The sequence below is a fragment of the Marmota marmota genome, unplaced genomic scaffold (assembly GCF_001458135.2).
Source record: "Marmota marmota marmota unplaced genomic scaffold, marMar, whole genome shotgun sequence".
Lineage (NCBI taxonomy): Eukaryota > Metazoa > Chordata > Mammalia > Rodentia > Sciuridae > Marmota > Marmota marmota.
The window spans coordinates 20971866-20994638 of NW_025999982.1; the positions used below are offsets into that span (position 1 = coordinate 20971866).

General features: G+C 35.3%; 1 protein-coding gene and 1 long non-coding RNA gene across 6 annotated transcripts in view; one reads left to right on the forward strand and one right to left on the reverse strand.

The window, feature by feature from the left end:
- LOC125617494 overlaps window positions 1-4688 on the reverse strand; it is a 28572-nt gene extending 23884 nt beyond the window's left edge. The window contains exon 1 of one of the 2 annotated variants that reach the window (XR_007348527.1): window positions 4438-4688. This is a non-coding gene — a long non-coding RNA (uncharacterized LOC125617494). The remainder of the gene's footprint in view (window positions 1-4437) is intronic. The other variant, XR_007348526.1, reaches the window with a different exon arrangement.
- A 5934-nt stretch (window positions 4689-10622) lies between these two features.
- Tinag (tubulointerstitial nephritis antigen) overlaps window positions 10623-22773 on the forward strand; it is a 76814-nt gene continuing 64663 nt past the window's right edge. For 3 of the 4 annotated variants that reach the window (XM_048805523.1, XM_048805524.1, XM_048805525.1), the window contains exon 1: window positions 10623-11115. In XM_048805523.1, coding sequence (XP_048661480.1) covers window positions 10761-11115 — 355 coding nt within the window. In that variant the 5' untranslated portion in view covers window positions 10623-10760. The remainder of the gene's footprint in view (window positions 11116-22773) is intronic. The other variant, XM_015487946.2, reaches the window with a different exon arrangement.

The window sequence follows — 22773 nt, forward strand, 5'->3', positions numbered from 1 at the left end:
GAATTATTAGTCTTCATTTATTCTCCCCCTCCTTTTTTGTGATAATGAAAATGATTCCCTTTTCACTTTTCTGAGTTTCACTGGAGTATTTGCTCAAAATGACTCAGTCTTTCTGGTGAGCCATGTTTCCAACTTAATTTGGAGGAGGAAAGTACTCACAATGTAACATCTCCTTGATAGAATACCAAGAGGTCTCATTCTGATGAAACAGGAGCCCTGTTACTATAGGGAAACGTCATACATCCCCTGGCCCACACACATCCGTCCCAGCCAGTGTTACATCTCATTTTCCTTGTTCTGTTCTCATTGAATATCATCATCTTTGAATGGGTTGTTATCATCATCTCTATGAGTAAATGGAATATGAATATCCTGAGGATCCCCCACCCATGAATACAAACTCTCTTCTGTTCTACACAGGAGAGAAATATGACTGTTGAATGTTAATAGCCCATTAAAGATTAAAATTTAAGATTAGACAAGATCATCTAATGTATTTATTACCTGAACGTGAATGATAGGAAATGGAGGGGCAGAACAACAAAATAATTGAAGGCAGAAACTAATATATATTGATGACCTATTATGTATCTGATACAAAAGCTTTTCAACTGGTACATTTTCAATTTGTGGACTTTGTGAACAAATTTATACTGCAACTAAAAAGCACCCACTGCCCATGGATGGTGTTAGTAGTCATGTTAGTTCTTTTTAGTCATTTATTTCCTGAGTCATACAGGAAGTCTGCCATCCATGTGTTAGTTTTGAAGTAATTTATGATTATGATTAACTGCATTATAACTGATAAGTGCAAAATAGGTATCAAAAATGAAAGGCATAGTAGACTGGGTTGTAGATAATTTCTATGAAACAAAAATGATGAGGAAGAAGATAACTATACATAAGTGTATGGGATGAATCATTGCCTGATAAGAATGGATTCAAATGACATTTCACATTATGAAATACAAGGAGGCTCCAAATCTATACTGTTGAAATTAATAGGCAAAAAAAAAAGTAGTAAAAAAGTGACTGAAAAATGAAAGAGTTTTTGAGTGACTTGTTTTTTTAACTGGCTCCATCTCATTACATACAACTAAAAGAATAATGTGTAGGGATGAGATCTGGAAATTAAATTAATTTTCATAAATTTGTTCCCAGGTGATTGTATTCATAGCCAGTGTAAAAATCACTGAATTGGGAGTCTTGAAGTGAGACTGCGGATTTGTAACTGAAAGGGCTTTTAGCATTGAGAGCGTGCTAGTGAAGAAAGTTTGGGAGGATTCCCTCAAGCTAGTGATGATTCCACAGGTTTAACACTCCTTCAAATGGGGACATTAAAATCAGTTACTAGGGGGCTGGGCTCGTAGCTTAGTGGTAGAGCGCTTGCCTCACATGCATGAGGCACTGGGTTTGATCCTCAGCACCACATAAAATAAATAAAGAAAGATATTGTATCAAAAAAAAAAGGACTTTAATTTAAAAAAAAAAAACATCAGTGACTATGCAGAAAATGCTGAATCCATTGCTGAGAAGTTCCCTTACACAGGTGTAGAGAAAGTGGTGGATCTTGTTTTAAAGAGGATTTCCAGTTGAACATATATCAGGAAAGAGGAGAAGATTATACCTAATTTTAAGTCATTTTAGGGGAAATGAATCTAGGGGTCATATGGTAGAAACTTTCAAGTCCCTTTGAACTTCAAAACACATCTACTTTAGATCATCCTTGGGCAAACTTATTCTTTGAAAATAAAGGAGCTTCTGTACATAAATGGTTCCAGTATATTTGCATGCATAATTTTATTCTCAAAGCAACTCTGTTATATATTAGAGTTCCTATTTTGATATTTGAGTTAGCCAAGTCTATAAGAAAATAACTAATTTGACCAATATCACATAGCTACTAAAGAATTCCAGTCAGATTCTGATTTAAGTCCAAAGCAAAGAATCATTTTATTATACCACATTTTTCATAAAACAAATACAGGAAGGACATTTGGAATTTTCACGTTGTGTATGAAAGAAGTTATTTAAAAAAAGCACCATCAGTACAGCCAATGAGGTTCTAACATAAAATCCTTTGCAGAGGATTTTACAAACATAGTTAGATTGTTTAAGTATCTTAATGACAGAATCATACTTTAGTCCTGACTGATGGTGTTTAATGCGATTTGCTTCCACAGCTTTTACCATCAACTTGCTGATAGCTTCCAAATTACACTCTAGCAAAGATGGAAGTCAGTCTCTCATTAGACATCTCCATCTGGTTAATCCACCAGAAAATCAACCTTAATAGGTTCCAAACTGAGTTCATCTTTGCCCTAAATTTTTCTCATACGCCTGTGTTATTATCTAGTAACATTGAAACTCACCCTAGGCAATGTCTTTTTTACTCTTACATCCAATTGATGTTTTCTGAGTATCATCTCTAAATATTTCCTCTAGAACTCTTTATTCCAGGACCATTTCTCAAGGGCAAGATTTCATCAACTTTTATCCAAGCTACTGCAATCATTTGTTGACTCATTTCCCAACCTGCAGTGTCACATCCAAACCATTCTGTACTGGCTAATACAATGATCTATTTAAAATGCCATTCTGATTATATCCTTGTCTTGTTATGAATTTGGAGTAACTTCTGTCTGAAGAATTCTTTGGTTACAAACAACAGAAACAAATTTGTTAGAAGAATGTTGATATTCACAGAACTAAGAAAAAGCTATGTGTCTAGGGATCTTGGTCTGTACCTCAAGATCAATTTTAGGACCCCTGGTATCTAAATAATTCAGTTCTATCTGTTCTATACACCAGTCACTCCACTCACTCTGTCAGGACAGAGTAACTAGTTCCGCTTATGACATGTGAAACTCCAGGAATTGATGAAGGAGCAGATCCATGACTGATGATCTCATCAGGATGTCATAGAATGGGAGGAGAGGAAATCCCCAAAGAAAAATAAGTGCTGTCACAGGACACAAATAAACAAAAGCAAAACAAAAAACCCACACCACAGCAATTGACTCTCTCTTTTAAATTTTAAAGTGAAAAGTATTTTTAAAAGTCCCAAATCATCTGGCCCCTACCAGCTTTCCAATGTGCTGATAGTACTATATTTCTCAGGCTACTAATTACATGTACTTTACATGACAAGTATCCTACTTACTTCAGTGTTGTCTTCCCTAATTCCACCAGGAAGGGCTGACTACTTCCCCTTGTCCCCTTTACATGTCCTTGTAATAAGACTTATTAAGTTCATTGCAATGATTTCCTTACAAATTGGCTTCCCTGGATACATGGGGTTGATCTTTAAAGATTAGGGTCATGTTTAAATGATCTATATGTCTGCTCAACACAGCTCAATGACTGGAATATATTTAGAGTTCAACATTTTTTTTTGATAAAGAAAATGAGTGACTAAAACTGTTTTTTTCCTCAAAGAATTATACAACAAGAAGTGTGCTGAGCATGAGATAGCAGGCCTGTTTCTTATTTTCAAGTGCCTCTTCTGAAATAAAGTACTAATTACAATTTTTATTAGCTATAGAAGTAATGCTTTTGCATTATCTAATGTTTCTTGCTTAAATACATTGGATTATAATTTTGATGTAAAAAAACTTTATTTTTAATCTATGTGCAAATTTCCCCGCTAATAACATTTCCCTAATAGTTTTTCATCCATCATAATATTTTGTTACTCTTTGATGTTTTCTTTCTATTTTTAATTTTTTTTTTGTTTATTTTTGGGTTTTGTCATGATGACGTTTGAGTCACTCCTTACCAGTCCACATTGAGGCAAAAAAATTGGCAACCTAACTTCTATGGGAGGTCCTTGAGCCAGAGTGTAGCCTGGGTGTGAGATGAAATAAGGCTTTTGTTTAAGACTTCCTCTTTTCTAGGCTCAAATGGATGCAGCTTCTTGTTCTATTAAAGTTTTCTTTGGTTCTTGATGGTCTAGACCAAATATCTTTTGTAGGCTGTGTTAGTCTGTAAATGCACACATCACCATGTCATGCAGTTCTGTGTTGGGAAATAAATGGGAAAAAAATGCTTACAAAACAAGAGTAATACAAAGTACCCATTTAATTATGATAAGAGGTTAGAAGGCCTGGAGCAATTTCTAAAAGTCTTGACCTTGGTCAGCATCCTGAACTATTGTCGGTTGGAGATCTATAGCAAGATCCTCTTTTCCATTTCATGGATCTGTTAAGTTTTTAATTTTTGTTCAATTTTCTTGGCAATGTATAATTAGAGACAAAATCAGCAATAACTGGTAAACTTCCACAGAAAAGAGCAGTTTTACTTGTGTATTTTTACAACACACAACCAATTAGTGAACACCCCATTTTCATGTCCAGTGAAGATCCCTAGATCTCTACCTCTTCCCCCCACCCCTCCTATGCTCCCTCCACCTCAGGAATCATCAGGTTGAGAAAGTACCTGGAATTATTTTCCAAGTCGTGGGTTGAGGCCAGGCTTCAGACAAGAAATCCAAGTGAATATGTGATACACAGGCAGGATGAGGCAGGGAAATGCTCATTCACCATGCTGCTGAACACTCTGTGTGACCTTGCTTAGTCACTGGAACCTGAGTCCTTCATCTGTAAAAAACAAAACAGGGATAATATTTATAATCTCTGCTGTCACATGCTGGTCAAGGATCACATGAGATTAAACACATATGCATGCACACACACCTACACACATACATTAATATACAATGTACATTATTTGTGATATAGACATATATATGTATATATGTAGATATATCTTGAAATTATAATGTATATACTCCTTTAGGATCCCTCAGCAGCTTAATCCAAAGACAAATACATCTTACAGCTAAAAAGCTTTCTTTAATCCCATTGAAATCTTTTAATCTAAAATTTGAATTAACCCAGTGGAATAGAAATAAGACAGCAGCTTCAAATAAAAATTGACAGATGGATGTATAAGGAAAGATCCCTGTGCTTTTTCAAGTCTTCTCTAAATTTACCCTTTCCCTGTTGTCCTCATTGGCCCCCACCACCTCATGAGACCATCCTAGACCTCTCACAGTGAAGGGATTGGGCTCTTAATTCTAAGAGTGAGTTACTGTTACTCAAATGTCCTCAATAAAGAGCACTTAACTACCAAACAGAATTTTTGCCTTCTCTATAATTCAAAGTAATTCATCTTTAATGACAGAATTTAAGACAACCAAATAAATTATTTTTAACAAGCCTACCTTCTTATTCTGTCTCTCTCTTCTCTTCTAAGACTTTGTTTTACATTGATAAAAGGGACAATTCCATTTCCGAGCAAAAACACAGATTATGGAGAGTGGTTTTGGTAGAATACAATATAATCCCTTTTGAGTTCATATCATATAGGTTTAAATATATCTAAAAGCTGACAGTTGAAGACAAAATTAGAATTTCCACTGTCCATTTTGTTGTCATGGCATCCAGCTAAGACCTTGCGGCAGGAGATCATTGCATTAACTTTATTCTCCAGGTGAAATCGGGAGACTACTGATCGCCTCCCATAGTAAAAAAAAAAATAAAAGAAGAAGCATGGCAGCTCTTTTCTTATCATCTAAAATGTGACTCATCCAAGAAGAATGATTAGTTCTTTTTGACTTGTATAAGTCAGGATTTATCAGCAATAACATTATTACCAGTTGAGGTCAGATAATTTTGTTGTTGTTGTTATTAAGATTATTTCCTGCACATTCCAGAATGGTTAGCAGCCTCGTCCTCTGCTCACTGAATACCAGTAGCACATCCCCAGTCAGAGTAATAAAACTGTAAAATCTTGAAGGGGGACAAAACCACCCCATGGAGAACCATTGGTCTAAGGGAATCCAGAAGTTGTAAAACTTGTGTCAAATATGTCACTTTTAACGTGAAATTTCTTTACAGGGGGGTTTTTAAAAGCTTTTCTTATTTTTCAGTTTTGAGAGGGCAAAATAGATAAAGCAAGGTATGGTAATCACTAGATACAACACACGGGACACTAGGGAATGGAAGTATTAACTAGGTGCTATAAACAAGTGAGTAGGATGGCACTGTCATCTCTCTCACTATAGAACCCTCACTATTACCACAGGATATGCACTATATAGATGTGTGTGTCAGAGACAACCCATCCAAGGGCAGGGGAAGTTTGGTAGCTATATGCCAACTTTTTAAGGCATTGTTTATAAGGGATACTTCTGAAAAGCTCCATGATACTGACACTGGTCTCAGCAATTCTTTTTTTCTTTTTTCTTTTCTTTTTTTGTTTTTGCCTATGCAAAAACAGAGGCAGCAAAAGCAAAACTTGACAAACTGGAGTATATTACACTGAAAAGCTTCTGCATATCAGAAGAAATAAGTGACAGAGAGAAAACACAACCTATAGAACAGGTGAAAATATTTGCAAACTATAAATCTGAGAAGGGGTTAATATTTAATTATATAAAAATTAAAAAAATTCAGTAACAAGAAAACAATTAACCCCATTTAAAAAAGGACAAACCCCATTTAAATAGACATCTCTCAAAAGAAGACACACAAGTGATCAACAAGTATATGAGAAAATGTTCAACCTCACTAGCCATCAGGAAAATACTCATAAAAATTCCAATGAATAATCACATCAGATCTGTTAGGATGGGGTAATCAAATGGACAAAAGAAAACAAGTGTTGGGTGGAGTATGGGGGCAAGAGAACCCTGAGACATATGCTGTGGGATTGTAAGTTAGAACAGCCATTATGGAAAGCAGTGTGGAGGCTTCTTAAAAAATTAAAAATACAATTATCAGATGGTCTATTGATCCCACTTTGAAGAATGTGTGTGTGTGTGTGTGTGTGTGTGTGTGTGGTGTGTTTATATTCATAGGTGAAGAGGACAGCAAGTGCAAAGGTTCTAAGACAGGAGCTGCCTGGCATATGTACTTCAAAGGATACGAAGTCACTATGTTCAGGAGAAATCTGCACTCCCATGTTTATTGCAACACTATTCACAATAGCCAACGTACAAGAATCCACCCAAGTGCCATCAGAAGATGAAAAGATAAAGAAAATATTGCATACATACACAATGGACTACTATACAGCCTTTGAAAAGAAGGAAGTTTTGTTATTTGTGACAACCTGGTTGAAACTGAAGAAATTGTATTAAAATAATCCAAGCACACAAAGAAAAAGGAGAAAGATTGAAGACATGTGGGAACTAGGAGGTAAGGGAAGGAATCAGATAAATGGTGTTAGACTAAAGTCATAGATGGAGGAATTATCTGGCACATGGATATCACCTTAACCTTCCGGAAAGAAGATGGGAAGGATGGCTGCAAAGTAGATAGGCTTATGAGTTTGATGATAGGAAGGTGTGGGACTAACTTTTCTTTGTTTTCTTTATAACTTCTGAGAGAAGCACATCTCTAGAAAATGAGGGAGTGGGTTAGGAAATCAAGTAGATTTATAATAGTTGCTAAGAAAAAGGAGAGAAAGTTTATAGCAGCACAATTCACAATAGCCAAGTTATGGAGACAACCTAGGTGCCCTTAAACAGATGAGTGGATAAAGAAATGGTGAGATATATAATTTTTACATATATACAAATATAATCAACTGAACTTGATATATATATATATATATATATATATATATATATATATATATATATATATATATANTATATATATATATATATATATATATATATATATATCAAGTTCAGTTGATTATACAAAGGGGAATGGAGGGAATGGGAGAAAGATAGGAATAGGTAAGACAGTGGAATGGGTCTGATATAATTTTCCCGTGCACATATAGAAAAAATACCTAAGTGAATTCCACCATCATATAGATCCACAAGAATGGGGTTTTCATTAGAGTAAGATAAAACCTATGTTTGTATAATTTTATCAAAATGGAATCTACTGTCATATATAACTAAAAGGAAACAGTAAAAAAAGAAAGGGTAGACATATTAAAGAAATGTGAGCAACATTTAAGAACTCAGATATAACTCCCCCAAAGTTGTAATGGTGCCAGTTCTGTGGTCTAGTAAATCATTTTCAATAGTACTCAATAGATTGCTTATCTGAGATTACAGGGTAAAAAACAGAAATTGTGAGATTTATTTGCTTATTAAATAAATATTTATTGAGCACCTATTGAGTACCAAGCACAGTTACAGATGCTAGAGATAAAGGAATTAACAGAATAGACAACATTTTATAACGTTCAGATCTTACTATCTGGAGAGGAAATGCAGAAAATAATAAAACCATTAAATAAAATTATAATCTATCAGTGGTAAATAGAAAACTGGAAATGGGAGCGCTGGGTCAGAAGAATGGTTGTCCTTTCCTATAAGGAGTGTGGGCAAGTCCTCTCTGAGAAGGTGCCATTTCAAAATGATTTGAGAGAGGAGCTGTGGAGCTATGTGAGTACCTGAGAAGGTATTCAGTGGGCAAGTGTAAAGGTCCTAAGATAGGAGAGTGCCAGGCATGTTGGGGGAATGGCAAGAACCCTAATATGAAGATGAAACCAATATAAGGAAGTGGTAAAGTGGTATAAGTTGAAGTCAGGAAATCAGGTTGGGGACTCGTCTTGCACAGGGTCTTGTGGCCCATGGCTTTTAAATGCATCCAGTGCTAGAAGTTTGAGGGAATATGAGGTGTGGGGGCTGGTGGGGTAGGGAGGGTCGAGGTCATTAGTTAAAGCATATTTCTAATGATCATTGAGAATGGAAGGAAATGGACCCAAGAGCAAGCTGGTCAATTGAGAGCCTTATGAAGAATTAGATGAGAATCAGGAGAGAATGAAATCAAAGAAAGCAAAGGAGGAAAGTTTCCACGTGGAGGATAGACAATAATGACTAACTGATTACAACTGACACTCGACATGTGATGTGTGAAGTGTTTTATGTTATTTCATTTAAATGTCCCATGCACCGCACCTACAATATTGTCCAAATGATATTATTCCTCTAATTTTACCGATGAGGAAACTGACCCATTGAAGTAGTTGTCACTTTCCCAAAGACATGCTGCCAGTAGGTGGGAAAACTTGAATGAAAGAATTTGAATTCCTTTAGGATAACACTTAGGCAACCTGTTTTTGTCCCCCAGATTGAGGTGTAATCAACAAATAAAAATAGTATATATTTAAAGTGCACAACTTTGTGTTTTGATGGACATTGTAAAATAATCACCATGATCAAGGTAACGAACATCCATCACCTCACACAATTACTATTTTTCTCCCTCCCAGTCTCGTCTCTCCTCTCCTTTTTTCCTTATCCCCCTATCTTTCTCCCTTCCTCCTTTTCTCCTTCTCTCCTTCTTTCTTTTTCTTTCAGAGTACACTTAACATGTAAACTTTTAGAATGCTGTAAAAGATACATGCATCATAAAGATGATGTGGGGCAATAGGAATTGGGTATTAAGACATCATTAGTGGAAGTATTTGGCAATATAATACTTTGCAGTAATTTAGTGGCTTCCTGAGTGGCAAGGGGGTAGAAGCAGCATTTCTTGGGTTGAAGAGATAGGGGAATAATGGATAGTGACAGCAAGATGCAGAGCTAAAAAAAAAAAGACACTTGTTTATATTCTGAGAAGGAAGTATCAGAAAAAAAGTGGCACATTGAGGATTATAAAAGTGAGTTGAATAAAATGTGAAGCCAGAAGTTTGAAGGATTAGAATTATGAAATAGCCTCGGAGAGGGAGACCCTTGTTTTATAGAAAAATAACTGAGGGCCAAAGAGGTAAGCGGTTATCCCAAGGTCATAGAGCCAATTAAACAGTAGCTTGGGGACCTGCGTCCAGGTTTCTCATTGCCAAGACAGCTCCTTTCCATAAGTCCACCCAGCCACTCTTGCTGAATCATCGTCTCCTGGTTACTTATCCCAAAGCCAAGTTATTATAGTTAATGAATAAATACAGTTTAGCAAAATCCACTGTAAATGCACAGCTCTACAGAAAGACTAAAGACATCGTGACCTTTGAGCTTCTTTTACAACTCCCCTCCTCCACAGCTGTCTAGCAGAGAATACTAAATTTTCTTGGTTATGAATTGCCTTATAGATACTACAAGTTTCCCTTAATGCTAAGTAGGGATACCGGTGGGAAGAAATAAGGTCACCCTCAGGGAATTTCTGGATGAATCAGGCTCCACTAAGCCTTGAAATCAAAATGCTTTTGGTGTAAATGGTGTGCAGATGGAAAATCAAGCCAGTGTGGGACTAGGCATGATTTAGAGCAACTGTAACTGATATGACAGATCCTAGCAGGCAACTTCATGAGAGCCTGGATTTTAGATACAGTGCAAATAGGTGAAACGAATAATTGCATTTTTGACTTTTGAAATTCTTACACCTTGCCAGTAGTATTACAGCCATAATTTGGGCCATGGACATACCATAGAGGTTTTGATTTGAGACTCTAGACTTATTAGGGGCAAGCAATCTTCAATGTACCATTTAAGCATAAGAATTTAGGTTTTATTTTGAGGGTAAGACCAATCTTTGACATTATATGAAATATAAATTTTTAACTTTGTTATAATTATAATAGTCTATGTCTAACATTTGTATTATCTTGGGCAAACATTGAAATTCCTGATTAATATTTAACTATAGGAAGTATACTCGGTTCACATGAAGACTCAGTTTCAGGGGTTAGGCTGAGGTGTCTTGATAATCAGAGTTCGTACTCCAAGGAGAAGCCCCCAAGACCAACAGTATTGGATATAATTGAAAGAGGAAGTGCTCCTCAACCTCCAGAGAATGTGGACCGGATATAAGATCTTAATCTTTTCTTATCTGACTACAGAAATCTGGATGGAAAATCATCATTTATCTCAAAGAGAAGTGAACCTTGGAGACTATTTCACTAGGAATCACACCATTTTGGAAGGTACTCGATTCAAAAGAGCCATTTTCCAAGGGCAGTACTGTAGAACTTTTGGTTGTTGTGAAGACAGAGATGATGGCTGTGTTACTGAGTTCTATGAAGCAAATGCATTGTGTTACTGTGATAAATTCTGTGAAAGGGAAAATTCTGATTGCTGTCCTGATTACAAGTCCTTTTGCCAGGAAGAGAAAGAATGGCCTCCTCACACACAGCCTTGGTACCCAGAAGGTAGGTTTTGGGCATGTGATTACGCATTGTCTTAGTGCATGACAAGATTTGACAATCTTTTCTTTCTTCCTTTCCTTTTTTTCCCCCTTTCTCTCCCCTCCTTCCCTCTTACCCTCCTCTTTCTTTTCCTCCTTCCTTTCCATTCTTCCCTTTTCTTTCCTTCAATTAAGTAAACATAAACATTATGAATGCCAGGATATATTTCTTTGGATTATTAAAGTGCTTTGATTCAGTTGCAGGACATCTGCATCATACTGTCACTTTCAGGAAAGTTCTGGTCCGAGGGTAGTAAGCGCTGATCTGTCTCCAGTTTTGGTACTCTTCTTTGTTTCTTTCTTTATAAAATGTGCTGATGTTAGAACTCTCAAGCTTTATTGAGCATAACCTCCAGGAGACTCTCACATACCTGATCATCCACAGATTCATGTAACATTTTTCTTATTATTTCCTGGGCCAAACGGATCCTTAGCATTAGAATCTGTGGTATTAGAAATGCTGTCAAAACCAGGAAAAAATCAAAATAAAGTCAGTCACTCTCCTTACCTAAGTAATACCAAGTAAATTCTTCATATGTATTTTTGTTTTGCCAGTGTGAGGCTTTTTAGATCATTAAAAGAAAAGAGAGCTTCATATAGAGTAGTGAATGTATAATATTGAATGGATAAGTGCACATGACCCACAAAGAGAATAGCGGAATTTACTATACTACTCTAATTATATGAGAATAGCTAGTGATTTTGAGTAATTGATATAATTAAGCTCTGGGACAAAAATACTACGTATACACTTAGATCTGAGCCCCTCTCTCTGTCTCTTGTCGTATCAGATCTCCTCAGCAGAAGATTAGGGTTAATTAGAATTCTGTCATACTACTAAGTGGGTGCTCATGATGACAAAGTTTAGTTGGAACATAACATATATAAATCAGGGACTTGATATCCTTACTTCAAAACCTGGATCTCATTTAAAAATCCAAATGCAATTACCTTTATTTTCAGTAATGTCAAATTGAAAACAAAAAACAAAAAACAAAAACTCCTTCTTTAAACCATATATTTGTGCTTAAAATTTTCCATAGAGTTGCCATTGTATTTTATCAATAGACAGCAGCTCAGCAAACATTTATTTCATCCTATGAAGAGGCAGATACTCCACTAAGAATGGGAGAACTAGTCCTTCATCAACAATTATTCATTCAGTATCTGTGCTGTGGTAGGAAATGTGCTTGGTGCTGGTGACACCAAGCAGGAAATAATAATAATGAAAAGAGACAAAAATCTTAGTCTCATGGAAGTCACAGTCAAGTTGGGGGGCATGTGTAAGATACTTATTAAATTTGCTGTACAACTGCCAGTTGTGATAAATTCCCTGAAGAAAATATTTAGGGTGTTCTGAGAAGGTATAACACAATATAACATTAAGATGTAACATAATGTAGAACATTTACCTGATTGGGGTGTCACCGAGGGAAAACATTTAAGCTGATAGGTGAGGAACAGAGATGTGGTGAACAGGAAAACAGTTGATAAGAGTGTTGCAGATCTGAGAGAGAGGAACTTCTCATGGTCTTAGAACTGGACAACATCCATTGTTTCCAGAGAGTGATGAAGAGGAGAAGTGAACCCAGATGAGGTTTGAGAAGTGAGAAGAGGTCATACTGTGACAGGACTTTCTGACCATGTTAGGGATTAGAGGTTTTATTTGGTTGTGACAAATCTTTGAAAGATGTTAAGCCAGAATAGGGTTGCCTTCTTAGATGTATAACATGCAATCACAAAAGCCCCCTGTGCTCACAGGCATCCCATGCTGGGTCTAATGCTCTGAAGTTACCATCTTAAAATTCTTAATAATTTTTGGACAAGAGTCCAAATTTTAGTTTTTACTTGTCCCCACAAATTACATCTATATTATATTTTGAGCAATATTGTTGAGGAGGAGAAAATAAAGTGGTGTGGACTAGTTTTGTAGCAATTATAGACTCAGATGGCACTAAAGTGGAAGCTTCATAAGTTGTAGTCTTTCTCTAGAGACCTTACTAAAGTTAAAGACACTTCGAAGGGATTGCTACGGGAGCAAAGTTCTGAAGCCAATGAGACCCAGGACATTAGAACTGAGTCATGAAGCATGAGTGCATGCCAGCTAGGGACTAGAGTGAGGGGAGATAGGTTTAAGAATGTAGTAGGTGCAGCATAAGTTTATAAGAAACTGCAGAGTCAGTCATTAGGTAGGAAAATAAAAGAAGTTAAGAAGGATTCAATAAGAATATTCTTAAATGCCAACACTAGTGGTTGTGCAAGAGGTCTCACGTGGCATTCCAGTTGAAAGATGTAGTTTGTTTGACCCACACAGACAGTATTAAAACAAAATTAAAGGTATTATATAAGGCTGATGCTTTATACTCTCTGGACTAGAAAGTTGAGTTAGCTAAACCTTATTAGGGCACAGTATCATCTTTGGTCCATGAAGCTTTATGTCTTATTTGTGGATGGATTTCTTTTCTTCCCCCAACCCCCTCCTTTTCTAACTTCTTCTCTTTCTTCACTTCTTCCCCCACCCCACCCCCATTTTTATTTTTATGTCTATGACTCATTCCCATCTTCCTCCACAACCAATTTGCCCTTCTTTGGCTTTTATGTGCACTTTTATTTTGTGTGCTTGAATTAATAATTCATATAATCTCTATTATGTTAGAGACTAAATTCTACTCCTGGCTTTTTCCAGCCAGCACCCTTTTGAGGGAGCTCTCTGTTTCCAAAATGTATACCTAGTCTGTTGCTTTTGGCTGATGCCTAGTTTTCTGTGATGTTCCTCCCTGTCATTTACCAACCTGCTTTTTTCATGATGGATGAGCAACTCAATTACCTACAGCTCTCTGGTACCATAAAGAAGTCCATGATGGACGACTTCATACATGTCTTCTTATGGATCTGTGTGCCAAAGATAACACTGGGATTTCTGGGCTTGGGATATATATTCCTTTAATCTAAGTCCTGCCGCATGGCTCTCAGGAGTGGCTGCATCAGTCCAAACTCCCCCGGGACTATAAGGCCTTGTCTACCCCACATCTTTAGTACTTGGCACCATCTGGCTTTGTAATCTTTATTTCTATGATCAGGAAACCTTGATTTCTCATTGCTATTTTAATGTGCATTTCTCTGATTACTAATAGATTTGAACTTCTCAGTCTCATAAATACTGGGATTTCATCTTGAGCCATGCACAGACAGAAATATATCTTAATATTTAGCAGAGCAAATCTACTTATTTGCACCTTGTTATAGGGTGACTTAGGGCATGTAGACATTTAATCTTGCATAAACACTTTTTACTCTCTTTTCTTTTCTGCTTCTGGAGATTGAATCCAGGATCCTGCACATACTGGATACACACTATACCACTGAGCTACATCCTCAGACATATTTATTTATTTATATTTGTTCTTTTCAGTTATACATTACAGTAGACTCTATTTTGACATATTTGTGCAAATACGGAGTATATCATATTCTAATTAGGACAGAGTCTCAATTATAGCTTCAAACTTGTGATCCACCTGTGTCAGCCTCCCAAGTAGCTGGAATTATAGGTATTCATACAGAGATTGGCTCCATATATAGTTGTGTGTTTTTTTAAAGAGTTTATCTAGTTCCTCAAAACTTAAGCTAAATTTTGAGCAATATTTCATAAATTTATAATTTTACTTAAATTTATCTTAATTTCTGCATAAAAGCATAAAAATGTATTAATGGGGTGACATGATGTTTTCATGCATGCATATATTGTAGAATGCTTAAATCAAGTTAAACATATTTATCTCCTCAAATATTTATCATTTCTTTTTGGCAAAAGCTTTCAACATGCTTTCTTCGACCTTTTTGCAATCCACATTCTCTATGGACATTCTGTGTTGCAACATTGAAATTCTTGCTCCTATCTAAGTGAAACTTAGTGCCCATTGATCAACTTTTTCTCATTCTCCACCCCCCTCTATTCTCTGAAACTTCTGGTAAGCACAAGAATTTAAAACTTTATTTGAAGACAACTGAACTCTATCATTTTAGTCTTAAAAATACATCTCATCCAAGAGCGTAGAATATCTCTTCCCTTATTCTTGTCATTAAAATGTCTTTAAATGGAATTAAATTATTTTTCTCCTTAGTGGCCTTAACTGTTCCATTAGTTTTGGATCATTTTAAGATTTGTTTTGAATTATATAGTTTAACAAATATATATTATATATTGGTTATTGCTATTGTAGATAAATGCCACTTATTCATGAAAGGTCATATACTATCTGGAAACCTTTCTCAATTCTCTTATTAGAAATATTAATACATTTCATTGTCACAGTTCATATTTTCATATCAAAATCCTAAAATAAACAGTATGCATAATGACAAGTTTGCTTATGTTTTTCCTTTAAAATTAAGAACAAAATATGGATGTTAACTATCTTTGCTACTGTTTAACAAGAAGGTCCTTGTTAATTCTTTAAGAAAAAAATGATATGATATAATCTGAAGGAAAGAGATAAAATCTCATTATTGATTCACAGATACATGGAAAATAGAACAACAGAAAATAGCATAATATGTGTTAGAAGCATTTAAAATTCAGGAGTTTTCATTTTAAAAATCCAAATTTCTAGTCCCTTTTGAAATGTTGCTAGATGTGACAATTATGGACCCATTGTCATGCATGACAGCCATCAGTTGGAGATGAGTTGTTGATGTCACTTTTGGTAACACATATTCTTTCCATTTGGCTATTTACCCACCATTTGCTATTCCTTTCCTGGCCCACTTCTCTCATTTTCTGCCAATATCAATATATCTATGATTTCTTTCTTTTTTTATTTATATATGACAGCAAAATGCATTAAAATTCTTATTACACATATAGAACACAATTTTTCATATTTTTGGTTGTATACAAAGTATATTCACATCAATTTGTGTCTTCATACTTTGGATAATAATGATCCTTATATTCCACCATCATTAATTACCCCATGCCTCTCCCTTCCCCTCGAACCCCTCTGCCCTAGCTAGAGTTTGTCTATTCCTCTCCTGCTTCCTCTTCATATCCCATTATAAATCAGCTTCTTTATATCAAGGAAAACATTCGTATATCTGTAATTTCTGTCAGTAGAGTCTTCACTGTTATTCACTACCCAGCTTACACAAATGTACATGAAAACCCTAGGTCACTACTATTGTATGTATTTTGGGTTTAAAGAGAGTGATAACTTTGAGTAATGCTCATGTATGTTTGTTGAATTTATGTGTTTTATCACATTGGTATAATCATTGAAATAATTGGTGAACTTAAATAATACTGTTGTATGCTAATAATGTGATATTACATGGCACTGTGTTCCGTAGGTATGTATTTCCATGTCTTATCATCATGTTATTACTTGGGGATCATATTCTTATGTAAGAATGATTTCTATTAGTGACAGAATCAGGTTCTTTGATCAAGGTAAATTCACCTCTTAGATCACCTTCCAAATAGTAGACAATTAACAGATGTCTCTTTACCACACCTAAGTAGCATGTTTTTTATTTTTTTTATCACCTTACTGAACCTACTATTCATCTTCCTAACTTAAAATTTATTGAGCACTTATTATGGATCCAACAACTATTTCAAGCACCCTTCTGGTGCCTTCATTCATTATTTTATTCTATTTTTTGAAAAGGATTAGTTATTTTATATCAACTATATAGAAAGCTGATTAGAGGGGAAGTACGATGATTTAATTATTGTGCACTAGTTACAGTGCCATGAGATGGGAGAATTTTAGTAAACATTGGTTGATTTGGATTGAAATGATATCTAGAGTATTTTCATTTTCTGAAGTTCAGTGTTTGCTAAGTTAGTAAATAGATTATTTATAAATAATAAATAAATAAATAATTTATTTCTATGTAATTTTAAAAAATATTTTCAAAAGTATGATTTTTTCATACAAGAGGTAAGTGTTAAAATATATTTGTAAAGTATTATTTACCCATTGTTTCAGTGGTCAATTCTTACCTTCATTTGAAATTTGGCACCTTTACAAGAATAATTTATATTTAAATTAGTTATGCATCTATCATTGAATTAAGCATTGGGGGGTGATAAGAGAAGAGTATTATAAAGCCTGGGATTTTGAGAAACATATTCCTTATGTGGGTAAAAAGATTTAGGTATGTGAAACAATTAGATATCATTGAAATTTAGTAACAATCAAATGCCCCATTTGTGTTCATTGTGGATGATAATATAATCCAACAATCTCCCCTGGGAAGTAGAGTATATAAAAATAGTTAGTACTTACTCAATAAATACCATGTACTAGAGAAGATTATATCAGATTGCTGACAACATTAATTAACATACGTATTTTAACACATGAGGTTGTTTTAGTCTGGACTTTTCATGTCATTGAAGCACCAGGCTCCATTGAGCTTTCTTTTCCCACACAGCACCACAACATGGCCCCCATGTTGTGTGGTTCCTTGTACTCCATACATCACAGTTAAGTCCCAGTAGATGAAATTGAGAAGGAGGGTGTGGTCCCCACATTACAAGGAGTATTCTAGAGCACGGAAGAACACCTCCATTCCTATCTCTTTTGCCAGAACGCAGTGACATGGCCATGCTAACCATCAAGAGAGGCTGGATACCAAACCTCGTTTTATTTTGTTGTGTGGCAATGTGCCTCCCTAAAATGGTGTTCTGCTACAGGATTAAAAATAATGAAGAATGATAATGAGAACAACCACAGCAGGCTCTGCGCCAATTTAAGAATGTGTAGTTCTCTGAAAACAATGGCTATCTAAATGATTGCATTTTGACTTAAACAATTATTTCAATTTTTAATATCTTTTTTTCCCCTTTGAGCTGGTATTCTCACTATGTGGCTCAGGCCAGACTGGAGCTCTTGAGCTCAAGTGATCCTCCTACCTCAGCCTCCTAAGTAGCTACCACACCTGGCTTCAATCTGGAGTCTTGGCATCATTGTACAAGCTGTAGTGCTTTTGATGTACTAAAATATATTTAAGCCTTTCTTATTTAAAGCATATGGTCCATTCAGAAGTGCAGTTAGCACTTCTTCAACATCCAATTTTGCTTAAGAGCTAGAATTTTGTGAAGATTGCAATTTAGGTTCATATTTTAGGTAGAACTTATGTACCAGGTAAAGTTCTTACTCCATTCATTACAGAGGTAAGCAATTAATCATTTTATTTAGTGGTAAAAAGTTCACATGAGACTATAATTGACTCTCATGAAGGTAATTTTTCCTTTTGTTTTATCATGCTTTGAGAAGTAATTAGTTGAAAAGAAAAAGAGTACTACACAAAACTGAAAGAAAAGTGCAAAATTAAAATAAAAGACAGTAGTATATTATTTATACAGTTTTTTCTGCAATTTATGAAGAACTATTCTCTGAGATGCTATGTTGATCATTTATAATCTATTAGAGATTATTTTCAGTGATTTCCTTAGGTACTACTTTCTAATTATTTTTCTTATGCCTTCCCTAAGAACTCTTTAAGTCAACAAGTTCAAACTATACATTTTCTTAAGAATTAAAAAATAAATGTATCAATTCTCCATAACTGAAAGTAGAACAAACATATCAATAAATATCTTACTTCTGTGTTTGTCGCCCATATCTGATGGTAGTTTCCAGTAATTGAATATTCAAATACCAGATACATAAAACCTGTGATAGAATTTAAAACAGAGACAGAGGAGACATTCTAGGCATAACCTTTTGGAGTAGCAGATCTTAAGAAAATAGCTCATGTACCATCTGTCACCAACAGACCTAAGCTAATTTGATAATGTGCAGTTCTGTGTTTGTGTAGGTGATAAAAAGTATGTAAGCCAGTGACACATTTGATTCACTCCTTTGCAACATCCTTAAGCATATTATAATGAAGATAAATCACAGTTCAAATTCTGCTACACATATTGACCATTGCAAAAATACACTTTGGTAAAGAGAAATATCTAATTCATAGATCCTCTGTAAGCTCCATGAAAACTCCACTTTTTCTCCTTTTAGGTGTTCCCACATCTATATTGCATGAAACAAATTTCTTGGAGATACCTGTAATATTATGACAGAGATAGGACTGTTACGTATCAGGGAAGGAGAAATTCTTCTTCTCAGTGGCTGACACAGGACACTGCACAAAGATCAGTCCATAGGCACCAGGACTAAAGGTTCAAGACTTTGACCTTAACATATATATATATATATATATATATATATATATATATATATATATATATATATATNTATATATATATATATACATACATACTGTGTGCACAAAGATGGACTATGATATAATCATTTAACTAATCCACATAAATGAATATTATCCATTTAACCAATGAGAGCCGATTACTTAACAACTGTTATGCTGATTAACAAGCCCACTGATGTTTGCCAATGAGAGCCCATTTCTGACATTCATTAACTAACTCTAGTGCTGATGAAAATAAGGATAATGGAAACTCTTGCAGCAGCTACCCTGAAGGCTGGCCTTTCAGAATGAATGCCACTGACCGCCCGTGGGGTGTGCACTTCTAATTAGGGCAAGTGACTGCTTCCCTACAGTGCAGTTTAGACCAGCAAAGATAATTATAACACACTCTGATGAAGTATTTCAAAATACATTGTACCACCATGTTATCATCTTTCCTCAAACCTACAAGACCAACGAACTCTCCAAATATTAATTTACCTAATTTTGTCTTAAAGGCTTTTAAAGTTGCAAAACTCCGTCAGTTTCAATAGTCATTAGTTTAATATTTTGTTTCACTTTTCAGTCAAGATGCTATGTGTGCAATCAATTTGACTAACTCACTCTGAAGATGCTTCATATATATTTTACTGAAAAAAATAAATCTATCAGACTGGAATTCTCTCTACCCACCATTGTGGTTTTCAACTTACCTCCATCCATCCGGGTTGCTGTTTATAGTGAACTGATCTCCCCTCTTGGGCTCTGAATCCTATCTTCTCTTGTCTTCTCAAGTTCATCACTTATAATTCTCCCTATGTCTCTGTATCTCTTTCTCTCTCTCTCTCTCTCTCTCTCTCTCTCTCACACACACACACACACACACACACACACACACACACACACACACAATTTCCTTTCTACATACACTTTTTTTCCCTTTTCTTCTGGCCATCCCATTTCCCATTTCCTTCAGCCCTTTAATGGGAATATCTGAAAGTTTGCTTCTTTACTTCATAGCCTCTTAAGAACTTATTCCTAGAGCATGTCACTCTCAGTTACTCTACTGAAATTTCTCATAGTGAAGTTATTGACAAATTACATATAATTTAATAGTTTCACCATGAGAAGTTTTGAGGAGAAGACTGTTTCTTGTTCTTGATGCGTCAACAGTACTGAACAAATATGACCATATTGCTTGTGTGAAATACTTCCTTCTCCTGGTTTCCATGATACCATCTTCTCCTGAATTTGATACTTGTGCACAGTCTACCTTTTACTGGTTTCTTCTTCTGAGTGTCAGCTACAGTGTTTTGAGCTCAGTCCTAGAGAACCTTTTCTTTCCTGTGTTTACTTCCTCCAATAGACACTGACTCAGTCCCAGATTTTAGTATCCATCAAGTTCATGCTCAGTTTTGTCTTACCTTTGTACTTCTAACAACTACTGTCAACTTGACACTTCCATTAAGATATCTAACTTAGATTTAATCCAAGTCTAAAATACCCAAAGTAGAACTCTGGATTTCCTCCCACAAGACTTCATTTGTTTCATTAATAACTTCACGGTCCTTCTATTGCTCAAGCCAAAATCCTAATGAAGCATCTCAATTCGTCTTTTTCCTCATTTCCCAAGATCAATCCATGAGTGAGTTCCATTTGCTTTTGCTCCAAATTATATTCATCAATTTCTTTTTCTCCTTACTGTTGTCATGGTGACCCTTCATTCTTCGAGGAAACCCCATCCCAGCCAGCACAATGGGAGTAAATAGGGCAAAGATTTAGGGCAGAGATATTTTGGGTAAAACCCTACAGGTCATGGTAAAATTTAACTTTATTCTAAATTTGATGAGAAACAACTTGAGGATTTTAAGCAGGAGGTAACATGATATAAACTTTAAAACATTCTTCTCAGTCTGTGGGGGGAATGAGAAACACACTGGAAAGGAGTATAGCAAAGGATGGAGAGGACTGTGTCTGTATTGAACAGAAGCCTGTGTCAGCAGTTTGACCAAGGTCAGAGGTAGCTGGTTATGGATTTTGTTAGAAAAACCAAATCTCAGTGAGAGGAAAGTGAATGTAGTTTCTCATGGTACTTCTGGCTTGACATTAAGGAAGGATGAACAAGAAATGCTTTGGTTTATACTAGGTTTAGTGCTAATGATGTGGGGCAGACCTCATGGTGGACTTCTCTTGACTTCCACATTATTAGCTAGAGTACAAGTCAGAGAAGGGACAGTCTTCTTCCCTTATGACTTTTGTGATTTTGGTTCCTTTTATCTATACAACCAGTATGCCTAATACTCAAGATTCATGAGGTTATGATTAAAAATCTTCTAGTTTTGGCCCCATTCTCCTTTACAAACAGGGAAGTTCATCCCTTAGATTTACACCTAAACTTGGATTGTTCTAAAATTCTTTATTGCTCTTATGTAGTAAAAACTTCTAGAGTCTCCATATACATGGTGCCAGTTATTAAAAATATCTAATTTATTGCTACTGTGTAGCAATTAAAATTTTGAACTTGAATGAAAGCTAATTCTTCCCCATAGCCTGAATTTGCTGCATTAAGAAATGTGGTGTCTCTCTCTCCATGATTGTGGACTATCAAACTCGATGGGAAAGGGCCAATAGATGCAAATATTAAAGGCTTAGATTTACTAAGCAGAATATTAAAAGGTAAAATGTAGTATAAGCTAAGCAGGGAGAAGTTGTGAAAAGTTTCCCATGAAACAATTTTTTGAAAAAAAAAATCAAAGGAGCCAGGAGACATAGGCTCAGGATGCTGAGGTGAGAGGATTGGGAGTTCAAAACCAGCCTCAGAAAAATCAAGGCACTGGCCTGGGGTTGTAACTCAGTGGCTGAGCACTTGCTTCGCATGCATGAGGCACTGGGTTCAATCCTCAGCACCACATAAAAATATAAATAAAATAAAGATATTGTGTTCACCTAATACTAAATTTTTAAAATATTTTTTTAAAAAGCAAGGCACTAGTTAACTCTGTGAAATCCTGTCTCTAAAAAAAAACAAACAAAAAAAAAATTGGGGCTAGTGATGTGACTTGTGGCACAGTTCCCTTGGAGAATTTTTGAAGTACATACTTTTCACTATGATGTTATAAATAAGTCAGGGATCATTTATATGGTACAAAGATTACATGTTTTTGTTAAAAACAACTGTTTTTTAAAGTTTCTTTTGCTAATTCATCAAATAATATTTTCAAAAATTATTTAACTTGTAACTGGGGTACTAGTTTCACAGCAATTTACTCATAGTTTTCATATTATGATGATTCACCATAGGTCTCTTGAATAGTCGATTCTATAAAACAGTTATCAATTAATTTCAGTTAATATTTAAGAAATATTTGGACTTCGAAGACAAATGGCTACAGTCTTACTGATTTCA